The 26,270-nt window shown below is 40.8% G+C and overlaps 1 protein-coding gene across 9 annotated transcripts in view; it reads right to left on the bottom strand.

Moving 5' to 3' along the window:
• Positions 1-26,270, bottom strand: part of EVI5 (ecotropic viral integration site 5) — a 223,156-nt gene that overhangs the window by 63,375 nt on the left and 133,511 nt on the right. For all 9 annotated transcript variants that reach the window (XM_029618087.1, XM_029618089.1, XM_029618094.1 and 6 more), the window contains one exon: positions 14,962-15,057. In XM_029618087.1, coding sequence (XP_029473947.1) covers positions 14,962-15,057 — 96 coding nt within the window. The remainder of the gene's footprint in view (positions 1-14,961; positions 15,058-26,270) is intronic.

Raw genomic sequence — 26,270 nt, 5'->3', positions numbered from 1 at the left:
TGCTAATCAAGCCCCTAATGCAATAAGCGCCTATTCAACACGCGTCCAACATGGAGGGAATCTAATAGCGCGCATGACATGCAAATGCATAAGGCGGCATTCACCTCCCGATGCAAATAGCTGTGTGCATCAAAAAAAGATGAAAAATAAAACAGTCATACCCATCATGAAAACAGACGCAGGGTTTATAGGTGTCTGTTTTCCTTACCGGCAGACAGCCACGAAAACAGACGCCGATAAACCAGGTGTTTGTTTTCGTGACTACTGTTCACTGCTGAAAATCAATGCAGAGTTTATCGGCGTCTGTTTTTGTGGCTGTCCTCTGGTAAAGAAAACAGACTCTGACAAACTTGGCGTTGGTTTCCCGGCAAACTGTAATCACCTGAGCTAAAAAATTCTAACTTATCCCTATCAATTAGAAAGCAGAATGAAAATTGCATACAAACATTTCAAAGTTTGTTTTGTTTGTAATGCCAGAAGTCTAAGTAGTAAGATAGGAGAATTACAATGTAAAGCGGTGAATGATGACAGACTTAATTGGCATCTCAGAGACATGGTGGAAGAAGGATAACCAATGGGACAGTGCTATACCGGGGTACAAATTATATCGCAATGACAAAGGAGCACCTGGGAGGAGGTGTGGCGCTTTATGTCCGGGATGGCATAGAGTCCAACAGGATAAACATCCTGCATGAGACTAAATGCACAATCGAATCTTTATGGGTAGAAATCCCTTGTGTTTTGGGGAATACTATAGTGATAGGAGTATACTACCGTCCACCTGGCCAAGATGGTGAGACGGACAGTGAAATGCTAAAAGAAATTAGGGAAGCTAACCAAATTGGTAGTGCGGTAATAATGGGAGATTTCAATTACCCCAATACCGACTGGGTAAATGTATCATTGGGACATGCTGGAGAGATAAAATTCCTGGATGGAATAAATGACAGTTTTATGGAACAATTGTTTCAGGTACAAGAGAGGGAGCAATTTTAGATCTAATTCTCAGTGGAGCACAGGATTTGGTGAGAGGTAACGGTGGTAGGGCCGCTTGGCAATAGTGATCATAATATGACCAAATTTGAATTAATGACTGGAAGGGGGACAGTAAGCAAATCCATGGCTCTCATGCTAAACTTTCAAAAGGGAAACTTTGATAAAATGAGAAAAATAGTTAGAAAAAAACTGAAAGGAGCAGCTACAAAGGTAAAAAGTGTGCAAGAGGCGTGGTCATTGTTAAAAACAAAACAAAACCATCCTAGAAGCACAGTCCAGATGTATTCCACACTTTAAGAAAGGTGGAAGGAAGGCAAAACGATTACCGGCATGGTTAAAAGGTGAGGTGAAGGGAGTTATTTTAGCCAAAAGATCTTCATTCAAAAATTGGAAGAAGGATCCAACAGAAGAAAAAGGAATAATGCATAAGCATTGGCAAGTTAAATGCAAGACATTCATAAGACAGGCTAAGAGAGAATTTGAAAAGAAGTTGGCCGTAGACACGAAAAACTTACAGTAAAAACTTTAAATATATGCGAAGCAGAAAGCCTATGAGGGAGTCCGTTGGATTGTTAGATGATCGAGGGGTTAAAGGGGCACTTAGAGAAGATAAGGCCATCGCGGAAAGATTAAACGATTTCTTTGCTTCGGTGTTTACTGAAGAGGATGTTGGGGAGATACCAGTACCGGAGGTGGTTTTCATGGGTAATGATTCAGATGGATTGAACCAAATCACAGTGAACCTAGAAGATGTGGTAGGCCTGATTGACAAACTGAAGAGTAGTAAATCACCTGGACCAGATGGTATACACCCCAGGGTTCTGAAGGAACTAAAAAATGAAATTTCAGACCTATTAGTAAAAATCTGTAACCTATCATTAAAATCATCCATTGTATCTGAAGACTGGAGGGTGGCTAATGTAACCCCAATATTTAAAAAAGGGCTCCAGGGGCGATCTGGGAAACTACAGACTGGTTAGCCTGACTTCAGTGCCAGGAAAAATAGTGGAAAGTGTTCTAAATATCAAAATCACAGAATATATAGAAAGACATGGTTTAATAGAACAAAGTCAACATGGCTTTACCCCAAGGCAAGTCTTGCCTCACAAATCTGCTTCACTTTTTTTTAAAGGAGTTAATAAACATGTAGATAAAGGTGAACCGGTAGATGATGTGTATTTGGATTTTCAGAAGGTGTTTGACAAAGTTCCTCATGAGAGGCTTCTAGGAAAAGTAAAAAGTCATGGGATAGGTGGCGATGTCCTTTCATGGATTACAAATTGGCTAAAAGACAGGAAACAGAGAGTAGGATTAAATGGACAATTTTCTCAGTGGAAGGGAGTGGGCAGTAGAGTGTCTCCGGGATCTGTATTGGGACCCGTACTTTTCAATATATTTATAAATGATCTGGAAAGAAATACAACGAGTGAGGTAATCAAATTTGCAGATGATATAAAATTATTCAGAGTAGTTAAAATCACAAGCAGATTGTGATAAATTGCAGGAAGACCTTGTGAGAATGGAAAATTGGGCATCTAAATGGCAGATTAAGTTTAATGTGGATAAGTACCAGGTGATGCATATAGGGAAAAATAACCCATGCTATATTTACACAATGTTAGGTTCCATATCAAGAGCTACCACCCAAGAAAGATCTAGGTGTCATATTGGATAACACATTGAAGTAGTTGGTTCAGTGTGCTACAGCAGTCAAAAAAGCTAACAGAATGTTGGGAATTATTAAAAAGGGAATGGTGAATAAAATGGAAAATGTCATAATGCCTCTGTATCGCTCCATGGTGAGACCGCACCTTGAATACTGTGTACAATTCTGGTCGCCGCATCTCAAAAAAGATATAGTTGCGATTGAGAAGGTACAGAGAAGGGCAACCAAAATGATAAAGGGGGTGGAACAGCTCCCCTATGAGGAAAAAGACTAAAAAGATTAGGACTTTTCAGCTTGAAGAAGAGACGGCTGAGGGGGGGATATGATAGAGGTTTTAAAATCACGAGACATCTAGAACAGGTAAATGTGAATCGGTTATGTACTCTTTCAGATAATAGAAAGACTAGGGGGCACTCCATGAAGTTAGCATGTGGCACATTTAAAACTAATCGGAGAAAGTTCTTTTTCACTCCACGCACAATTAAACTCTGGAATTTGTTGCCAGGGGATGTGGTTAGTGCAGTTAGTGTAGCTGTGTTTAAAAAAGGATTTGGATAAGTTCTTGGAGGAGAAGTCCATTACCTACTATTAAGTTGACTTAGAAAATAGCCACTGCTATTACTAGCAACAGAACATGGGATAGACTTAGTTTCTGGGAACTTGCCAGGTTCTTATGGCCTGGATTGGTCACTGTTGGAGACAGGATGCTGGGCTTGATGGACCCTTGTTCTGACCCAGTATGGCATATTCTTAAATTATGAACATAGGCACAATTACCTCTTATAACAGTGTTCTATAAGTATTAGAGGACCAAAGATGTGCAACAAAATTATTATCTGAGAAAAATGGGAGATTTGAAATTTTTTTAGGAAGTCTTAAACTACCTTTTTAAAGAAACGTATGTTGTATATAAAAAAAACCCAACACACCCAAGCATAAAATTAATTGGTTTAATTTAATGTGTGGAAAATTATGAACATTAATGACGTAAGCTGCACAGATCTTCCAGTCTTGGATTTTGCGGGTTATAAGCATAATAAACATTGCTCAATATTTGAAGACCTTATAGTGTTTGGAATTTCTATGTAGAGTCAAAGAGGAAAAATTAAAATAGCTTTAAATAAAAAACAGATGTTAGTATCACACTTTTAAAGATCAGAGTCAAAACTACAGGATATTGCCAAAAGACCAATACACCGTTTTGTACAAGAACAATTAGGGTGAGAGCAAAACTGTTCAGGGTAAACTGTGTGGCTATCAAAAAAAACTGCTTTCCAGTTATGAAGTTATATGCAAATAGCAGGTGGAAAACCTATTTAGTCACACCCCCTTTATAACCAAGCCCTAACAATCAACTTGATGTACCATCATCTCTACCCAAAGAAACTAAAGGTCACATCTGCAATGGTCAAAGGAGAAGGAGAAGGAGCATAAGTATACCTGGAAATTTTTGTTTATAGTTACCCTAAGATTGTCAGCGATTAGGGGGCAGAGGGAATGGGGGGACATGATGGGGCAGGTCAGACAGTATGCATACAAGCTTTGTCCTCTTTCATACACACATACACCACACTCGCACATTCACTCTCACGCTCTCTCTCACACATATACCCACTCGCTCACTTTCCTCTTATTCTCCCACATGGGTACACACACACGCCCCCTCAGATATTCACACCCATCTCCTCACATGCCCACCGACATATACACACAGGGCTGGTGCTTCCATTAGACAAACTAGGTAGGCACTTAGAATGCCAAAATTTTGGGAGAGGCAAAATCCCTCCAGCACAAAGGGGGAAGGGGGTGGGTGGGGAAACTAATAGTGCCAAAGAAGGGAGCACTGTGCTGGAGCTACCACCAATAGATAAGTTGTGGATGGGGGTGTGCATGACCAAAGCTTTGCCTAGGGCACAAAATACTTTTATACTGGCCCTGTATACACACATACCCCCTTTGATTATACTCCCTCCACTCGCTCTCCCCACCCCCAAACCCACCAGTAACAGCAACATCAACATCCTCAGAGCCCCTGCAGCTGATGGGACTCTTCCTTTCAACCATGCTATCTTCTGTTTCTGCAGGGTCCATCGGACTTTCACTTCTCCCTGCCAGCAAGAGCCAATCAGATGCTTCCTCCATTCTTCCTGCCCAGTGTGTGTAGGAAAAACGGAGGAGGCATCCAACTGGCCCATGGGGAATGGAGAAAGGGAAGATACCTCCAATTGGCTTGCATGGCAGAAAAAAGGAAGGAGGCAGCCAACTGGCCCATGAAGCCGCCAATAGGACTGCTTCATTAGCAGCAGGATATCAAGAGATTTCAGGTATTGCCAGAGAGACCCAACTATTCTGTTAGAATTCCAGAGTTTCCAGGTAAAATCCAGAGAATTCTCAGGTATGAGCTTGAGCTGAGCTCAAATTCAGGTTTCAAGCACACCAACATGCACTGGGCTAGTAAACAAACTTAGAATTTTAATTTTACTTTCAAATTAATATCTTACAACTGGTAAAAGCTGATGCAGCCCTAGTCTTAAGTTTTATATAATGTAATTTGTGATGATATAAAAATGCTTTCAGAATCATAAATAATTGATCTGCCATTTCACATTATTCAGTCTTGGCATCTCAAAATTGATATATACCTTGTAAATAGACAAGCAATGAACATGAATAACGATGGCAAAAATGGATAGTGTGACAGCTATGCAACTCTGTATCAAAGCAGGGAGGTAATGATAAATGTACAATATACAAACCCCATTTATCTAGTAGCTAAAGGAAGCAATGTATGACATAAGATGCAAGGAAGTGAGAGTAAAGAATAAAGATTGGATAGTCTACAGTATTGCATTAGGAATAAATAGCTTAGATGAACTATGTGGTTCTTATTTATTTATTTAAAAAACTCTTCTATACCATTAAGTTAATTCACCATCACAATGGTTTACAGAAAGGCACAATAAGAAAAAACTATAATTGGTATAGATTACAAATTATACATGTGCCAGCATAGAACGGTAACATTTTAATAAGAAAAGGCTGTTAATTAAGGCTTATATGTCGGTTGAAAAACTGTCAAACTGTTCAAATCTAGCATTAATATGCAATTGGAGATATTAGAGGAAACAAACTGATTACTTGGTGCGTCATTATCTTTCAACTGTTTTCCTCCTTCTGTCTTTATAAAAAGCTTGTTTAAAAAGCCAGGTTTTCAGACTAGTTTTAAATAGTTTCAAATTTCTCTCTCTCTCTCAGAAACATACAGCAAGCTACATTTTGTAAAAGAAAGAAATAAAGATTAAAGATGCTGCCCATGAAATATATTTGTAACAGAACGAATAAGCCTAACTAATTTAAAGTCATAGCATAGCTTAAACCATCCGTGCTTTCTGCTTGCACCACAATCAAATCTTGTGAGGACAATGACCATCCCTATGTAATCTTTGTTCCTCTGGCTATTAGAGCAATGGGACCTATTTGAGATCCGTGGAGCAAGCCAACATACTAACCTAAGGTTCTTTCCTGATGGGAAGAAAGCAAAATGTCTTTCAAGACCCTAGGCTGCCTAGAGGTCTTCTATTATCTTCCAGTTAGAAAAAGGACAAATGACCACACACTGATTTGGGGTTGTTCCAATAATTACATCTTTTTACTGGTTAATTTGACTGCGGATAATTCACAGTATGTACATACAGAAATAAGGTTCCAATAAATCCCGTTAAGGAATAGAGCTTTTTCTACCGCAAGCCCTTCTCTATGGAATTCACTACCACTAGAACTAAGACAAGACCCCTCCCACCAGTCATTCAAGAAAAATCTGAAAACTTGGCTATTCAGACAAGCATTTCCATGACTACCCACAAGCAGCTTTCAATATGTTATTTGTTATTTTTATATCTGCCACGTTCTAAAAATTCATATATCCAGCTCCACCCTCCTCCCCTCCTCTTCATTTTCTTTCCCACAATGTTTCAGTTAATGCACTTAAGCGGAAGTTAGTTTTCCCAATGACTTCTGTTTTCCAGCAAGACATCTATACATTTAGGAATAGGAATAATTCCTAACATTATGTTTGAGTTAGACGTTGTCCTTTGGTTATCTATTTTTATTTTTTCTTCCTTTTATAAAGGTTATTTAAAAGTTTTATTTAAAACATTAAGACATTTACATTTATAATTCAGTGTATTTGTCTAATATATTTATCTATGTAACTATTGTTTAAAAAGTTCTATTTATCTGTTTGTTCAAAAAGTTATTCGTTATATGTAATTGCTCCCAAGCAAACCTTTTAATAGTTCTCTGTAAACCGATTTGATTTGCATATAATGTAAGAAGACCGGTATATAAAAAACATAAATAAATAAGGTTCCAATAAATCGGATACAATTGCTGATAAATTTTCGCTTCCTGGAAGCAGATACTCTTAAAAAGGGACCTTCTTTGGGCACTTCCCCTGAATGGTATCTGCAATCTGGATGCAGACTCCTTCAGAAAAGGAAACTGGAAATTCCTCTCAATACAATTTCAGATGAGTCTCTGACAAGATCTTTCAACAGTAAATCTGCACATAGATTTCTCAAACTGACTCCCACCAGAAATCCACTCTTTAGAGCTCTTAGGTAATCTCCCACAGAGTATGGGACTAATTCCCTCTTCCTTTAGATAACCTTGTGGCCCTTTGCATTCAAGATCCTCTATCTTTATTAAAATTTATTAATCACTTATGGGATAGCGATAACCGATGTACAGACAAGCATACATAATCGAAAATACAATAAAACAAACAAATCAGAACAAAATACCAAGCTCATTGTGAGCAGTCTATAAGGCTCACACCCATTAATCTATAACTCATGAATAGATTATAACAGAGCCTAGATATGCCTCCAGAAGATTACGCATAAGCCTAAGTAAAAATGTTCTCAGCATAGATTTTAATGTCTTAGAACATTCCATGAGGCAATTAAAAAGGCACACATTTCAGCAAGACAAGTTTGTTTTACAGATGGTACCTCCAGAAGGCCCCTCCGAGACAAAGTATCAGAGGATGATATATAAACAAAGTATTTGCCCAAGACAAGGAAAGCAGAGTTGCTTACCTGTAACAGGTGTTCTAGGACAGCAGGATGTTAGTCCTCACATATGGGTGACATCAGATGGTGCCCGGCACAGAAAACTTGTCAAAGTTTCTAGAACTTTGACTAAGCACAATGAGCATGCCCAGCATGCCGCTATCCATGCGGGGGCCTCTCTCCAGTCTCGTAACATATAATTATGACAAAAATAAAATAAAGGAGAAACCCAACTACGCGGGGTGGTGGGCGGGTTTCATGAGGACTAACATCCTGCTGTCCTAGAAGAACACCTGTTACAGGTAAGCAACTCTTTCTCCTAGGACAAACAGGATGGTAGTCCTCACATGTGGATGAATACCTAGCTACAGGCTGCTCCTTAACAGCCGCAGGAGAAATAGTACTTAACCAGGTGCCAACAGGCACAACAAACTAGTGCTGGTGATAACAGAGGGAGTCAGCCTGAAGTAGGAAGAGTTGAGTTTAATTACTGAAAAGATTCTGCAGGACGGACTGACCAAAATGGCTTTCGTGTCAGCCTTCCCTGTCTAAGCAGTAGTGTGAAGCGAAGGTGTGGAGGGAACTCTATGTCGCAGCTTTACAAATCTCATCTACAGGGACCGCTCGCAAGTGAGCCACCAAGGCTGCCATGGCTCGAATGGAATGAGCTTTGACATGGCCTCCCAGCCATAGGTCTGCCTGTGTATAGCAGAAAGAGATGCATTCCGCTAGCCAGTTGACAAGGTCTGCTTGGATACAGCAATTCCCAATCTATTCATGTCAAAAGAAATGAACAGTTGCGTGGATTCTCTGTGGCCTGCTGTGCGTTCCAGGTAGAAGGCTAAGGCCCTTTTGCAATCCAGGCTGTGCAGAGCTCGTTCACCATGGTGTGAATGAGGCTTAGGGAAGAAGGTGGGCAGAACGATTGACTGATTAAGATGGAAATCAGTCACCACCTTCGGCAAAAACTTAGGGTGTGTGCATTGGACCATCCGGTCATGAAAGAACTTCATGTAGGATAGATGTGACACCAGAGCCTGATGTTTGCTGACTCTGCGCGCTGTGGTGACTGCTACCAAGAAAAGGACCTTCTAGGTCAGATACTTCAGGTCACAAGCGTGTGAAGGCTCAAAGAGAGCCTTCATCAGATTGGCCAAGACAATGTTGAGGTCCCAGGAAACCGCAGGTGGGGGGGGGGGGGTCGCAAGGGAGGTTTTGACTGAAGTAGACCCTGCATGAAACGGCCCACAATAGGCTGCGCCGAAATAGGTGAACCAACCACCCCTTGGTGGTATGCTCCAATTGCACTCAAGTACTCTGACAGAGTTGATCTCCAGGCCAGCCTCAGAGAGGTGCAGCAGATAATCCAACAGCTTAGAGGTGGAGCAAGAGAATGGGATCAACCCCTGGCTCTCAAACCAAATGGAGAATCTCGTCCACTTCAGACTGTACAACTTCCTAGTGGAAAGCTCCCTGGATTCTAGTAGGCCCAGAGACATGCCCTCCAAGAGATTCAGGGGCTGTAAGGTCATCCTTTCAACATCCAAGCTGTGAGGGATAAGGCCTGGAGGTTGGTATGAACTGCATTATGAGGACGGGGATGTACCCAAATGGATCGGCTCCTGCAGGAAGAGATCTTGCAGGAGTGGAAACCAGGTTTGCCGAGGTGAATAAGGCGCAATGACAATCATAGTCCCCCAGTCCTGCTGGAGCTTCAGGTGGATCTTCGACACCAAGGAAAGCAGAGGATAGTTATACAAAAGGCCCGTGCCCCAGTGGCAGGCAAAGGCGTCTAATGCCATCCTGCCATTTTGCCAAGCTAGGGAGCAGAACTGACTTACTTTCTTGTTGCAGGGGGAAGCAAAGAGATCCACATCCCGGGTTCCCCAAAGAAGGAAGATCTGGTCCACTCATGCGGACGGAAGGAATAACTTAGGTGGCTGGCTAGCACGTTGTCCTGTCCCGACAGGTACAGCTCTGAGAAGAATGCCCTGGGACAGAGCCCACAATCAGATCTGGACTGCCTCCTGACAAAGGAGGAATGATCCCATGCCTCCTTGCTTGTTGAGGTACCACAGAGTCACCTGATTGCCAGTCTGGATGAGGACCACCTTGCTTGTCAGTTGATCACAAAATGCCCAAAGGGTGTAATATATTGCTCATAGCTCCAGGAAATTGATCTGGTACTGTTCCTCCTGAGGTGACCAATGACCCTGGGTGTACAGATCACCCAACATGGGCCCCCCAGTTTATGGGGAGGCATCCGTGGTGAGCACAACTTGAGCGGGGGGAGCTTGAAACGGAATCCCCATCTCCAAGTTGGACAGAACCATCCACCACATTAGGGAGTCCTGAAGAGGCGGAGAGACTTGGATGCACACCCAAAGGTCCCGAGTGGCCTGGCGCCATTGGGACTGCAGGGTCCACTGCACCCTGCACATATGCAGGTGAGCAGGTGGAGTGACATGGACAGTCATAGCCATGTGTCCCAACAAGCATAACATGATCTGCGAGAGAAGCTAAGCTGAGCGCCCGATCCCAGGGCAAGAATGTCCAAGCCTGAGGCGTGTTAAACCTGGTACCGATGAAGTGCAGCAGCAGTGATGGGACCAACTGGGACTTTGTATAGTTGATTAGAAAACCCAATGTCTCCAAGACCCGAATGGTCTTGGAGACATTGGTAAGGAGACAGGTAAGGACTGCACTGCTCCTTGCCTGAAGGTGCTCTTGATGAGCCAGTCGTCCAGGTAGGGAAAGCCTGGTCAATGGCCTGCTGACAGCGGGAAATGGCACCATCTGTAATAGACTGCAAAGAACAGGAGACTTACCATGAAGCTTCTCAACTAGGGTCAGGAGTGAAACGAGGGACCTGGCTTGAGAAAAAGAACAAGAAATAACTTGAAACAGTTTTCCAAAAAGAAAAAAGCACCAGCTCCACAACCAAGTGATGAACGCTCTGCAGAAAGAGAGAGACTGGAGAGGGGACCCCACATGGATGTGTGGACAGTGGCATGCTGGGCATGCTTGGTGTGCTTAGTCAAAGTTCTAAATACTTTGACAGAAGTTTTCTGTGCTGGGCTCCATCTGATGTCACCCACATGAGAGGACTACCATTCTGCTTGTCCTAGGAGAAACAAATATAGCCAGATAAGTGCCACTACTTATCCAGGGAGGCTCAAATCTAAATAGCAGCAAAGGCGCTGCTTAGCCTGGAGAATTCAGAATACAGCCAGTTAACAGGGTCATTCTACAATGTTCTTATCTCACCCTAGCTTGATGGTACCCTGTTATAGAGTCCATCAACCTAAGGTGAGAGAACATTGTAGAAATATCTTTTCTCACTCCAAATAGCATCAAATCTTCACCTCTGTGGACTGTGCTGTTCGTACATCTCACTCCACATCTAAAACTGGCCCCTAAACCCTAAACCACCATAAACACCTCACCTCGAGCTACTAGCTGGCCCTCCTATAGAGATAAATAGTTGACTACTATGAAGGCCTTATAAATATGCTCTCTCTCTTACTTCATAAGCTGTGAAACAGAAGTATCGCGGGGTGCAAAGAGTTTACTGCACCATGCAATACTACCTATGCAAAGCACTATGTTAGCACGCATGCAGTAATTCTAAAATTATCCTAAACACGCACCTTTTTCTTACTGCAGACGTTATAGTATTTTGATGAATCTAGGGGTTGGTTAGCTCTTGTAATACCACATTCTCAAGGTGTTTAGCTATGAAAGGTAAAGATTAAATTGGTCTAATTGGCAGGGTCTGATGTACTGAGGCCCTGTTTCCTCAAAAGGGGCCTAACCAAGGCCTTCTTGAGAGTTGGAGGAACAATGTCCTCAGTCAAAGAAGAGTTAATAACAGCCAATGACAGAGCAATTACCTTTCCAGCAGCCTTCAAAAACGAATCACCACAGACAGTTAATGGACAGAATGATAGATTAATCTTAGCAATAGTGTCAACCACTTCTCTGTCTGACAGATTCAAACGATACCCACTGAGTGGAGACTAAGACAGAGCAGTATACCCAGGCCCGGCACAAACTGGTGTGCTTACTGTGCATTTGCACAGGGCGGCACATCCGGGGAGGCAGTGAGCTGGCAGCAATAGGAGATGCCATGGGGCCGCCGGCAGCCAAAGGAAGAGAGAAGCTGCAAGTCTACGGTAGCCGGAGAGTCCCATGTTCTGTTTGCATGTGCACACAGCTTCCGCTCTAGACCCCAATCAGGAGGCCTGCAGGGCTGTGGTAGAGCACATCCCACCAGGGACCGAAGACATCAGGAGTCCATATGTGTGTGTCAGAGTCTGTGGTATCTGTGAGCCTGTGTATCTGTAAGCCCATGTGTCACATATAGGCTCTCACAGGACACACACAATGGTATCTGTGCGGGAGAAGGAGCCTGTGGTTTAGACAGAGGGAGTGTGTGACAGAATGAATGTGATGTGCATGTGTGAGAGAGAAGAAAATTTGGGCATCCCTACCTCCCCCAATCCACAATAATCTCAGGGTGACTGGAAATCAAAAGATCACAGGTATAGAAAGCAGGACTTTTTTTTTTTAATCCTTATCAGTTTAAGTTATTGAGTGTAATTTGATAATTCTGCTCTTTTGAAATATTTATTTTGGCGGGGGGGGGGGGTGAGGATAGAACATTTTTTTTTTTATTATTGGATTTTTTTTATTCATCAGATGTTTTGAAATATTTTATTGGTGTTTGGGAAATTTTGTATGTTTTATTCATTAACTGTTTGAAATATTTTTATGGATATGATTTACTATTATGATTGTTTTATATTTCTTGATTTTATTATTTAATGTTTTATGAAGAAAGTTAATGTTCCTGTTTTTCCATTGTTGCGCTGCATATAGAGGCTGGCTTGTTGTGGGTTCCAGTTCAGTTCTTCTCAGCACATTTGTTTATACTTTCTCATCTCTTTATTCTGTATTTAGTGAGGGTCTGTCTGTGTCCTGCATATGTGACAGAGGTGAGGTATTTGGTTGGCATGTAATTTTTGTGAGGGATCTATAATAGCCTGGTATCCTAATAAGAGTTTTACTGGTGTTCTAGATCCTGGTGTAAGATGTGCAGTGTTGTCTTTTCATAGATAAGGTTGTTAAGATTGTTAGGGTTGTTTTGGAATGGGATGTTTACTATATTGTAATAGTAATTCTGTTTGTTCATGGCTTTCTGAGGGCTAAGCTCACACCCAATTCGCATTACAAAAAACCTAATTCCACAGGAGTTCCAAATGTCTTTTTTTGCAGAATTTTCAGGTTGGCAACACAGGAGTGCATGTAAACATAATATGCACTTTGTGTTATTTTTGCCTCAGTAGACTGTACTTTTGAATGTCTTCATGTAAAATATATTATAAATGCATAATTTATGTGTCTGTAAAAGATGTGGGGTGGGGGGGTGGGGTGTGCAAAAGTTTAAGGTTTGCCTAGGGTACCTAATAGCTATCCATGGGCTCGGGGGGGGGGGGGGGGGTGTCATTTTTAAAAATAGAGATTGCAGAACGGAGCTGGGCTCTATTTGATGGGCCCAGGACAGACAGTGAATGAATCGGGGGGGGGGGGGGGGGGCAGGGAGAAGGCAGCAAGCACAGTAATTTTTCGTACAGGGCAGCAAAAAAGCTAGCACAAGCCCTGAGCATACCATGTTGAAACAAATGCAAAACAGGGCAGAAATCTGGAAACTTTGGACATGAAATAATCTAGAAAATCCTTACAACTCAAATTCCTCAAAGCCTCAGAGTTGCCATTTGACACATCTGGAAGTCTGGTAAGACTTGGCAATCTTAGACAACTCTGTGGGGTTACTATCCTGCCACCCGAATGCGATTAGAAAAATAGGCTCACTTAGCCATGTTATCTGCATTTCTGTAATTATCTAGCAGCATTTTATAAGCAAACTATGCAACTTGGATCCCAAGAAATTCTCCCACACCCCTGGGTCTAGGACCCCCACCCTTCTCAGGTCAAAAGAGTGAAAGAACAGAACATGTGCCAAAGTGGGCTCATGAGTTGTTTTTTTCACGCACCCCTTAGCAAAACGTTTACCACTGGGGAGTGTCAGGGGAACACTATAAATTCCCACCCGTTTCACACATCCAGCGTCTGTGATGCATATAAGCAAGGGACACTTTAGTGACACCCTTACTTACATGAAAAAGGATGTCACTGCTAAGGAAATTCTTTTCTGAAAACACTCATTTCAGATAAGGTTGTAGCAGAATTAACATAAAGCCAAGAAAATGGTTGAGTCATCAGTCCATCTTCCCTCTCCTTCCAGTCTCATTTGTTATTTTTAAAGCAACACCAAACTGGCAGTCAAGAGGACGGAGGAGGTGGTAGACTGAGAAACAGACAGCCACCTTCTCAGTTTTGCTAGAACCTCCTTTTTCTTTAAAAATAAAAAAAAAATCTATTTTAGAAAAACAGATGTCTGAGTAGTTCTTTAGCCTTACACCAAAATGACTGCTGTTGGCCTCTCTCTTTTCCGCAAGATTTAATACTGCCATGAAGAAGCAGCACTGTTCCTTTAAAGATTAACAAAGCTTGGTCCCCCACCAAACCATAACCACCATAACCAACAGTTCACTGCAATACAGTACCTACATAAGCTGGGAAAACAGGAGAGAGAGAATCTCACAGCTTCAGTGCCCATTTAAAAAAAAAAAAATTCAGCTACAAAGAAATCTGTTAAACTGACATTAGGCAAGTATCCTTTTTTGCAATCTCAGTCAAATACCATAAAAAAAAAAAGACCCTTTCCCCACAACGGTAAATACCACAAATCTGCACATGTACTGCAGGCTAGAGCTACTGAAAAAAAAAAAAAAAGCACGCTGAAAACTGCAGATATGGGAAACCCAAAAAGTGCTTCTTCCACTTAAGGACAAATAATTAGGTGTGCGCATAAATTGGCTTCTTCAGCAAATGCATACCACCCTATTTAAAACAAAAAAAAAAGTTTCTAAAAGCGGAAGAATTTAACTAATGTGAGATTAGAAGCAAGTTATAAACTTGATAAGCCTTTACATTAAAAAGTAATGTGTGAAGTGTGAGAAGTGTTGCAAGGATTATAGATTTTCATCACATGTCTTTAGGCTGCAATGGTTAAGTCATGTTCAGCAAGAACTTTACTTGTTGCTACCAGATACTAACAGGAAAGATACAAATGAGCAAAGATTGTAGAATTTTATCTCTTACCTCGTGATGCAGCTCCGCTATCTGATCTTTCAGCTCTCTGATATATTGGCTGGAGTCAGAGTAATTTAGCTGTCCTTGAAATTTACCTTCTTCTTTCTATGTAAATGAAAGCAGAAAAATTATATTCAAAACTATTTTCAGTTCAAAGGCTAAAATTACTCAGAAACAGCTTACTTAGAATTATTAGGTATCCTAATCCCCTGAAACACTTTGCATTAGCTAATCTTTTTTTCAATATTGAAATGCCATCTTGCTATGTGTCTGCTTACATACTTATGAGAGGGGCCATTAATGCATAATTGCTGCCTAAAACAAAGACCACTGGTCAAAGAATACCTAATTATGCAGACATGAGCTATGGTGAAGGTGATTATATTCTTTGTGTAAGAGCTGAAATCCTACGAAGTCTGCAGCAAGCAGGACAACTTCAGTATTAAGATCATAGCTGCTGGTTGACAAATTCTAAAATATATAATTTTTTTTAAAATGTCATTACTCTTTCACAGGGAAAAAAGATTTTTGCTTGGGGTAGAGGTCTAGTAACCATATTAATCCTGGAGAAAACAAGTCTTTCTAGATTGTGATAACTTTTAAAAGGCCAGTTAAAAAAAAAAAGTTACTGTACTATATTTCATTATAATATTTCCCCACCTCTCCCAAAGAACTCCAAGGGCCTAACACAAGACACAAATTTAACATTTACATATTATTAAATTTAAAATTACATCATACAAAGCATAAATCCTCATTTCATCCCATACGCTCACTACATAAACTTTCAAGACCACAGAAGCCTCTTTTTCAGATGAGAGGCGGCAGGAAGTATTTTCAACTAGTCAATACCAGTTACTGCAAGCTCTTCCACCTAATCAGAGCAAGGACATTGCTGTCACTCTCCTTAAGTCTATAACACAAGTTAAATATACCAATTGTGACTGTAGCATTTCGCCTAAGGTAAATGATTTGCTAAGCTGAAACATTATTTCCTTGGGGGTGCACCACTAAATGTTAATTGTTATATGAAGAAATAAATATTCGCTTTGCAAAATATAAACAAGCCAACCTAAATTCCCATTGTTATTTGTTCCATAATAGTTGGGCTATCTCCAGAGGCTCTAATTCCCACTGGAACGCTGCTCCAGTAAGGCACCAGAATCATTTATTTATTTTTCTATACCGGTGTTCGATTTTACATATCACATCGGTTTACATTCAACCAAAAAATGCAGGAAATCGGGCGTTTCCTTTGTCTAATACATTGAACAACTGTAACATGGAAGTGGTTAACAAGGGATATGAATGGAACATGGAAATGGTTAACAAGAGAGAGGAACATTAATGGAGGTCAAAGTGAAAGGAACTCTTATCATATTGTATGTGGGTCACTGCAGTTCTATAGTGGCAGGGGTGGAAGTGTAAAGACAGATTTTGGAACGTGTTCAGTTTATTTAATTTGATATACTGATTTTATACAGTAAATGTTACATATGGTCTTTGTATGTGTAGTTCCACCTGCGTTTTTGGATGGAACATCTACCGTACTGAAACCTGTTCTTACAAAAGTATGCTGTTGGTATGCAGTTAGTATAGCTGTGTTTAAAAAAGGATTGGATAAGTTCTTGGAGGAGAAGTCCATTACCTGCTATTAAGTTCACTTAGAGAATAGCCACTGCCATTAGCAATGGTAACATGGAATAGACTTAGTTTTTGGGTATTTGCCAGGTTCTTGTGGCCTGGATTGGCCACTGTTGGAAACAGGATGCTGGGCTTGATGGACCCTTGGTCTGACCCAGTATGGCATTTTCTTATGTTTGATATTAAGTAATTAAGGTAAATATATATTCTATTTCACTAAAGTTGAGTTTTATTTCAAACAGATAAGCAACACTATAAACTTTTTGAAGGTACTTCAATTTTTGGTATTATTCTTGCTTGGCTTCATTCTGTCTCCTTGGCTGATTCTTTGATGTCCGTCACCGTCACCCCCACCCCCCGAGGGCTAGAGGCTGAGCCTTTACTGCTCTCTTATTGCTCACGGAGATCATCATGCCATGCTGGGTCAGACCAAATGTCCAAAGAGACCAGCATCCTGTTTCCAGCAGTGGTCAGTCCAGGTCACTTGGAAGTACCCAGCAGATCCCATAAAGAAAGACCTTTCAATATTGGTCACTCCCAGAAATAAGGAGTGGACACACCCACTATTATTTATGGACCTGTCCTCCAGAAAATCTTATCCAAACAGTTATTAAACTCGGCTATTCTATTACTCTTGGCCCTCATGTTCTCAGGCAACAAATTCCATAGAACAGGGAGCAAGATAGCAGCCACGCATTCAGTAAGATTGAAAGTTATCACCAATTACTTTTTGTTCCAACACTGAGGTAGAAACAAGGTGTGATATAGCATGACTTGGTAAAGGCAACAAGTTTTCAGTCCTGTTTAACCTCTGCTTTAATATTTGGTTTGCCTTTTTTTTTTTTTTTTTGTTGCAGCTTGCTAACATTTGCCAAGAACCCACAACTTGTTTGAGGTTTTTCTTCGTTTCCTTGGTAGCAACAAAAGTCTGTAACAGACATATATAAAATTCATAAAACTACAGGGATCAAACTGTAAAGCTCGCTTTGGCCCAATGCAAGCACTAAATAGCAGACCGATACAGTAAAAATCGCGGGAGAGCAGGCGAGTGCCCGCTCTCCCAGCGCACACACAGGCCACTCTCCTGGGCCTGCAATTCAGAAAAAAAAATTATTCAAATTAGGGCCTGCAGTAAAAAGAGGCGCTAGGGACACTAGCGCGTCCCTAGAGCCTCTTTTTTGACAGGAGCGGCGGCTGTCAGCAAGTTTGACAGCCGATGCTCAATTTTGCCGGCGTCAGTTCTCAAATCCGCTGACAGCCACAGGTTCAGAAACCTGACACCGGCAAAATTGAGCATCCAGTTTTCAATCCATGAGCAGATTTAAAATTTTTTTTTTTTATCAATCATTTTTAACTTTTGGGACCTCCGACTTAATATCGCCATGATATTAAGTCAGAGGGTGCACAGAAAAGCAGTTTTTACTGCTTTTCTGTGTACTTTCCCAACGCCGGCAGAAATTAATGCCTACCTTTGGGTAGGCACTAATTTCTGAAAGTAAAATGTGTGGCTTTGCTGCACATTTTGCTTTCTGTATCACGCAGGAATAACTAATAGGGCCATCAACATGCATTTGCATGTAGTGGGCGCTATTATTTTGGAGGTGGGGGGGTTGGACATGCATTTGACGCGCTATTACCTCTTACTGAATAAGGGGTAAAGCTAGCGTGTCAAAAACGCACTGTACTGTATCAGCCTATAGGAGAGCACTGCTAACAAATGTGAGAGACTGAGATCATACCTAATATATCCTGGTTTGAGAATGAGCCCTTTTTTGTCAGGACATGCACAAAACAAACCCACTTGAAGACACTAACCCAATACATAAACACACTTAGGTTCACTGCATCCCCTCAATTCACCTAATTTTGGCATTCAAACATGTAAACATGCCTTTAACATTTCAAAATTCAAATATTTGTCCTGCATTTAGTCACTATTTGATAGCAGAATTGTGAAGGATCCATGAAATGTGACCCTTTTGGAATAAGTATGCACTCTAGGAGTAGATGGGGATCGGAAAAAGAAAAAAAAACAAACTGTCCTTTGCATGCTATGCAGAATGTTCCAAAAATATATTTAACTGTTACATCCACTAAAAATGTACTATTAAATCAGTTTTGAATTGTTTTAGGCTGTTCCTCTGAAATTTCCCTGAACATCTGAGCACTACCAGGTTAACAAAAGTGGTCCACACGAACTCACACTCACTCAATTCAATTGGTTTGTATGGGTTATGACATAAAACATGACACGTGAACACCTAATCAAATTCTATTAGCGTGAGACAATTTGTTATGAAAATGGTCTGAGCGATGAGCTCCAGGTATACTGTGGATCATCTTTGGTACCCAGGGGGAGGCTGGTTCTCTTATGCAGCTTGAACAAGACCCATGTGGCTGAATGGCAGCACTAAGCCACTTTAGCAGACAAATGAAAAAAAGAGCCAGTGCTCCCAAATAAGATGTAGGATTGAAATATTGGTAAGCACATACATTTCCTTTTCCCTCTCATTTTACTGGGCTCTCTCTTTTCATTTACATATTATTGCTTCAGTACCTGAGCTTTAAGTATTCTGAAGTGTTTGGGATTTTAATTTGTTTCATAGTTTGTGTGAAACAATTGGAGCTACAGTATACTGATTTTGGATTAGTGTCAGAAAAAGCCATGCTGTGACCAACTGCACAAGACTAGGACGTAGATCAGGCATGGGGAACCTCCAATCAAATCAGCAGAGGCTCCACACTAGGCAGGTTTTCAGGCTCCCTGTAATGAATATGCATGAGATAAATTTGCATACAAATGAGAAATTTGTGTGCAGATCTCATGCATATTCGTTAAGAATATCCTGAAAACCCGACTAGTAGTGTATGGCTCTTGAGAACTGGAATTCAAAAGGATGGGGGATAAACACAGAGGATCCCTAGTGACTAAAGGATGAAAAGAAAAGGGGTAACCTGCACAAAGCCACAATTATTGCCCATATCGGAAGGTGTATGTGTATGGGGGGTGGGGTTTACTTGCACAGAGCCTTAGTAACAGAAGGAATGAGGGTTAACCTGCACAAAGCCGCAGTTACTGCCCATAACAAGGGCGTGGTGGAGGTGGCTTACTTGCACGGGGCCTCAGTAGCTAAGGCACGGGGAGTTAACGTGCAACGAGTGGCAGTTACTACCCTAACGAATTCGCTGGGAGGACTGGATGGACCACTTGGGCCTTTTACTGCTGATATTTTGTAATGCGACTAGCCTATCTGGCTTTCCCATTCAAAACAGCATAGAGAGGCGGTCACATAAATAATTTGAACTGAATCTAGGAGCACTGAGAAAAGTAAGATTAAGGATACACAAACACATGAAAGCTGGACTGCACAGATGAGAATTTAGACCGCCACTGTAGGAGTTCCCAAAGTACTGCACCGATTTACAAGTATGTTTAAAATGTTAAATTAATATAGAATCAAAGCCTGCAATATTTGGAGTGGCCCAATTGCAACCAGTCCATGAAATCTAAACAAGTTTTACTGGGTCAGACAACCCCAACCTAGCAATGGTTTAACTGTTCACTTTCCTTCTGTAGCATTCTCGGTTATCCACCGATTGCACATGCCAAGATTACTTCAGCACATTACCGCTATGATGCAGCCTTGAATAACCGCCAGCAGAGGGCAGTCATGAGGATGAGAGGGAGCATTCCCTGCACAGTCACTACAAATCCTGTATCAGGCACAGAACTGAGCTTGCCTCCTGTCTTTCTACATTCTGCTTTGGCCCTATTTGTTAAGTTTGTATGCTTCAGGAAGAACTTTTTCAGTACATGCACATGGTGTCTCAAAGCACTTTGCTTTTATGGGCTCTCTTTAATATAACAGGCTCACTGGAAACATGTCAAGGTCAAAAGTGGGTCAAGGTTTTTCCAATTAAAAAAAAAAAAAAGACAATGTGAACTGCATGAATTCAGAAGGCTTAAAAGTGAAAATTAGACATTCTCTGTGTGATCTGTTGTACTTCCAATGAATGTGTTTTCCTATTATAGTGGTGGTTCAAGGTAAGTGAATCACAAAACTAAAGACAGTTAACAGGAAGTACGTTTTTCTTTTCAAATCAACAAGCTGCTAATTATCCAGAAATCAAAGGCCACTGTAACAAGAAGCAAATCTGAGAGACTTGCTCTGTTGGAGCTCTTCTGTGATTGCTATACAAAAACTTATCAATTGCATAGTTTGCCTTTTATACACAAATGCTTTTACTGGCTTGCTACAATACACTGCTAAGCTAGCTTTTTTGATGCTTGCTCGTGCTACCACTGCATAATTTATTTATTTTTTTTTTTAATATAAATGCTGTGGTTAAGTTGGTAGGAGAACAGATTTTTGCATTTTCAAAAACTACGTGTGTTCAGAAGAGTTTAAAATGTGGTGATCGGTGTCCTCTCAGTGACTTATGGTGACTCATTTTAGACCTTCAGCAAACACATCACACACCACTACCACTAAACTGAAAAAAAAAAAAAAAAAAAAAAAAAGATTTCCTGTAACCTAGAGGATGGAAACTAAAACCATTTAATTTCTTTTATTTTAGCATAAAAAAGATTTTTAAAAGGCAATGGAAGAGTACATTCTTGATCTCAGCTGCAACTATTCAACATGCCTGACAGGAAGTGAAGATCTTGTCACATGCACTGATTTCTATTCAAAAAATGATTGCAACTGCATTTTCCCTCCTCATATGATCGATTTTTTTTTTTTTTAAAGGAACTGAAGCCATATTACACAGATCTAGAAAAGAAAAACTCCTCAGAGAATTATGATTATTTTTTTTAAAGAAGGGTTCTGATTAAAAACTAACACCAAGAAAGCCTCTAGGAGACTCTTTGCAATGGTTATTTTGTCATGTCAGCCATAAATCTTAGGTTCATTGTAACATTTAGAGTAACAGGGATATTTTGTGTACATTCTGTAAAAGGATGTAGAAAAAAGTCTAACATTAACAAGGAAATTATTAATATCCCTATTATATATTAGAGGGTTATAGTCTTAATTTATACTTTTAAAGGGGTATATAATATAGAAAAACATGCCAGAACCCTGCATAACAAAAAGTGATTTCACTTTAGAGAAGGAGACTTCAGCTCTGCTGGAATTCACATCAGTAGGGACAATGACATTCAAAACAATTCCAGTTTCTGCAGCCAGACACTACCCATTGCCTCAAACAACTCTGAAGGGACAGAAATACAAGCTGGGAAGAAAACTTATCAGAAGGCATGAGAAGCAAAAAGGGATGGGCTATCATGACAGCAAATAAAGAGAGCAATTTAATGTTACTATCGAATCAGCTGGGTTAGAATGCTCCCTACTGTTCATAAATACAGACAACTGTATTCCACATTCATACCACATGTATATGGAATATTTGTTCTAAGGTAATTATGTTTGGCACTGCATTAAAATATAATACATTTTTGTAATTTTTAACTAACCTAAAGAAAGTATGCTAAAGTTGCTAAAATTTTGCATTACACATCCTGAGAAAAAAATATTAATGAAAAATGTATTTCCTTTATATAATTTGTGGCTTGGTGTGACTGGTAAAACACACGCTCCCTCTGCAGAGATATTCAAGCCTCAGCTGAGCTCCACCAGTGCCTTACATGAATACAGCAGCTCCCTTTTCAGTTCAGCATGGGCAAAGAGAGCAGCTAAGTGAAGAGCACCTGGAAGACGACTCAAAAGGCTTGGACATATATTAGTGCACTGTTATCAGGGTAGATCACATCAGAGCTACTGGAAACAGATTTGTTAGTGAACTGTAGCTGCATTTGAACGAAGTTTTAATTTTCTTTAAATTGCAAAAGCAAGAAAAAATGTCAGTGTCATCCTCCAGTAAGATTAAAAACTGTGTTGACTAAAAGGGTGCTTGGGGGATGAAGGACAAGGAGTTGATTTTGCTCAGTTCAACCTGTGGTGCAGTTACAACAGCCACACAACACATTGCTGAGAAGGAACTTGGTTGAACTGAACAAAGATATTCTAAACTTTGAACCTGTTCTAACTACACTGCACCACCACAAGGGAAACTGAGCTGTCTGAATTTAACTTTAAAAAAAAAAAAAAAGAGAAACAAATCCTACTCGTCTTGCTGATTTACTGTTAATATAAAGAAAATGCAGGTAACACTGCTGGCACAATGATGGGATGCTCATTTTGGTGCTGTCTATCAATTCAGAATACTGTAAATCAAATGCACCAAAATATTTCTTCAGTCTATTTTCAGTACAGTTCATCCTAGCTTCCACTTCTATTTAGGATATATGTAGAGCCACATTTAAGTTTCAGGAAAAAAACAAAAAAGCCTGAAGTCTGTTTTTCTTGCACAATTTTGAAATTGCACATCTTCTGCCTTAAAATTTAAAGCATAAATGTGCAAGCTGAGGGACGTTTGCCAAAAGTTGATAGTATTTTTTGCCTAATCCTTATCTTTTTGATACATTTTAGCTTTTTGTGCAGCATTTTCCCTTCTGCAGGCAAAAGATGAGCTTTCACAAAACTGTGTACTAAGACCAACTTCTTGTCTTTTTGCTCTTAATCTGCCCCAAACTTAAATCTGGTCCTTAAAACACAAGCTGCTTAACTAAAGATTTTCAGTGTGATCTCATCAACAATATTGTATGCTCTTTACAAGAAAGGAAAATCAATGAAAAACTTTGAATAATAAGTGAAAATTATGCTCATTCCATTTGCACTAAAATGGCGACTTATAAAAGCTCCCTTTATATCCTGTTGTCTACCGTCTAGCCTACAAATGACCTAGATGCTGATTTAAATCTATGTTCTCTTGCCTAAAAGTAAAATCAGTCCTAATGTGGGTGTAGTATAGTAATACTCAAAGCATTACAAAAATTTCATATCCAGAGCCTTGCACTTCTACATGAACTGTAACATTCAATTCTGTAGGTTAGAGGTTTTATACTTCCATGCAAAAGAGCTTAATGATAAAGCATCCCACTCTAAAAGGATGTGTAGCAACGCAACTTCCTTATTTACTTCCCTTTAACAGTCTGCTCTAATCCTACAACATTGCTTTACATTCACAACATGTGTGATGCTCTAATGAAAACAGACTGCCTAAACTAATTGTTTTATTATGAGCTTTATGTAAAAACTATCTTTATTATTCACAAGCGGAGGCTTTCATTCATGGGCCCCCCAGAGCAAACTCTATAACTGGAGCTCCAAAAGTCCTCAGTCCAATCCCCCGCTTCCCAAACACACATTCTAACTCCAATCCAAGCACCCAAGGTAAAAAAAAGACCTGCAGGCCGATACTGTAAGGTGCATGAGAAAATGGACGCTCAGTGCAGAGTACCCGCTTTCCCAACCCATGCCCAGCTGGCTCTCCTGGACACGCGATCCTGTATTTAAAATGGGAGGGAGGTCACACTAAAAAGGAGGCGCTGGCGACAATAGTGCATCCCTAGCAGCGGAAACCCAGGAGAGGTGGCTGTCAGCGGGTTCAGAAGATGGATGCTCAATTTTAAAAAGCGCCCATTTTCCAGTGACAGTCATGGGTTAGGAAAATGGATGCTCATAAAACTGAGCATCCATCTTCTTAACCCAACCCAGTGGCATTTTATTTATTTATTTTTTAACTTTTTGGTTCCTCCAACTTAGCATCGCTAGGATATTAAGTTGGAGGACGTACAGAAAAGCAGTATTTTCTGCTTTTCTCTACACTTTGTCAGGCTGCTCGGAGTGTAAAATGTGCAGCTCAGGCGCACGTTTTTTTTTGGGGTATCTGGGGTGAATTACTAATAGCCTCAACATGCATTTGCATGTGATGAGCGCTATTAGTTTGGGATGGGGGGGGGGAGGGAGGCAGGGTGGATGCCTGTTTTGGACGCCCTAAACTCCTTATTGTACAAGAGGTGGCCTGTTAGCCAGAATTCATGCAGCTCTACTGGGACCCAAACCTGCAAGATGCCAATTATACTCAGAAAGTTCTGAAAAGTGCATCTTATATATTTAAAAATGTTAAAAATTTCCACACTGATATCTAAACTGAAAATTTGATACTTGTGTTGTCCGAGCTTTTTCTGTTCCTTGTCATGTTGTTCTCCATCTCACCTCTGCTTTCATCATCTGTCCAATTCTTTTAGTGGTGCTTTCTATTGTATATTTTTATTGTATGGCTTGCCGCCACTGCCCCCCCGCCATCATTGTTCCTGTTAACTGTGGCCATCTTTTCTCTGCCTCTAGTTCATCCATGCTGCTCCTTCATGTCCCTGCTTCTTTCCCAGTGTCCTTCATGTGTCTTATTCTTTTCCAGCTCTCACCCTTACTATCCCTTCTTAGCTCTCCATCTCCCCCTTTCAAGTCTCTTCACCATCCTGTTTCTCAATTTCATTAACCCTTCACCTTTTTCCCTTGTCTAATCACCAAACCATTCCCTGCCCCCCACTTTCAGGTCTCCCAACCCTCCACTATCACTTCACTTATTTCTCTACTCACACATGCTTTTTCCTGTATTAATTACCAATGTCTTTTTTGCTTTGTTCCATCCTGTGATTCCCCCTTTTTTCTCTTCTTTTATTTCTCTGAAATCTTTTGTCTCATTGTTGGTCTAATCACTTTCCCCCTCTACTCCTCCTCTGTAGCCTTTTCTGTCCCTTCCTCTCACTCACTCCAATGGAGTGGAGGAGTGGCCTAGCAGTTAGAGCATCAGACTGAGAACCAGGGAAGCCAGGATTCAAATTCCTCCCACGCTCCTTGTGCTCTTGACAGGGGCGGGGATTGGCCTATTGGGGGATCGGGCATCCCCCTGAGGGCCGGTCGCCCTAGTCACGTGGTCTGCCGAGCGCAGCTGTGACAGAGCCGTGCTCGGCAGACCACGTGGTATCTCCTGGGCCGGCCGGGGAGGCGAATCCCCGGGCCAGTCATCATTGGGAATCCGGCCCTGGTTCTTGAGCAATTCACTTTGCACTCCATTGCCCCAGGTGATAGCGCTGGGCCAGATTCATTAAGGCTTTCCTCCCATTTTGTATCTATGGGAAAAACTCTTAGTGAACCAGGTCCTTAGTGGTCATCATGTCCCAAAAGGCTTACAATCTAATATACTTGAACTATAATTCATCTTGAGCATGGGTTTCAAGAGATGAGCAATAAATCCAAACAATTCTGCTTGTACCAGTTTCTGTGCTACTTCTCTTATTCACTAAGCGGCACAACACAGAACTGCTCTTTTGCCATGCGCCTTCCTCAGAGACAAAAACAACCTGGCTAGAAGATTCTATTGGGCTGGAAAATATTCATCCCTCAAAGTCAATGGGCTAATAAAAAGGCCATTTTCTTCCTTTTGGGCAAACTCTGCTGGGCACCACTATGCCATCCCTGAAGTCAGTGACCAAGAAGGCTGGCTTATCCAGAACCAATCCCACTTATGTCCCAGGCCCCAGAGTTACCCCCTCTTCCTCCCAATATCTGCCACTAGTTCATAGGGAAAAGGAATGCACAGAGTAATTTTCTGCATATAAAATACACACAAAACAAAAAAAAACAACTTCAGGATGATATGTTATTGAGAAATAGATATAAAGCATTTCATCCTAATATGTAGCAGGCATCTTGTCCCTACTGCAAGCAGCGTACTGGCCAATTTGTTTGTAGTTTACACAAAAC

Source organism: Rhinatrema bivittatum, chromosome 10, assembly GCF_901001135.1.
Source record: "Rhinatrema bivittatum chromosome 10, aRhiBiv1.1, whole genome shotgun sequence".
In the NCBI taxonomy this organism is placed as follows: Eukaryota; Metazoa; Chordata; class Amphibia; order Gymnophiona; family Rhinatrematidae; genus Rhinatrema; species Rhinatrema bivittatum.
Note: the sequence above shows the minus strand (reverse complement) of the source record. Positions and strands in the feature narration are given on the sequence as shown.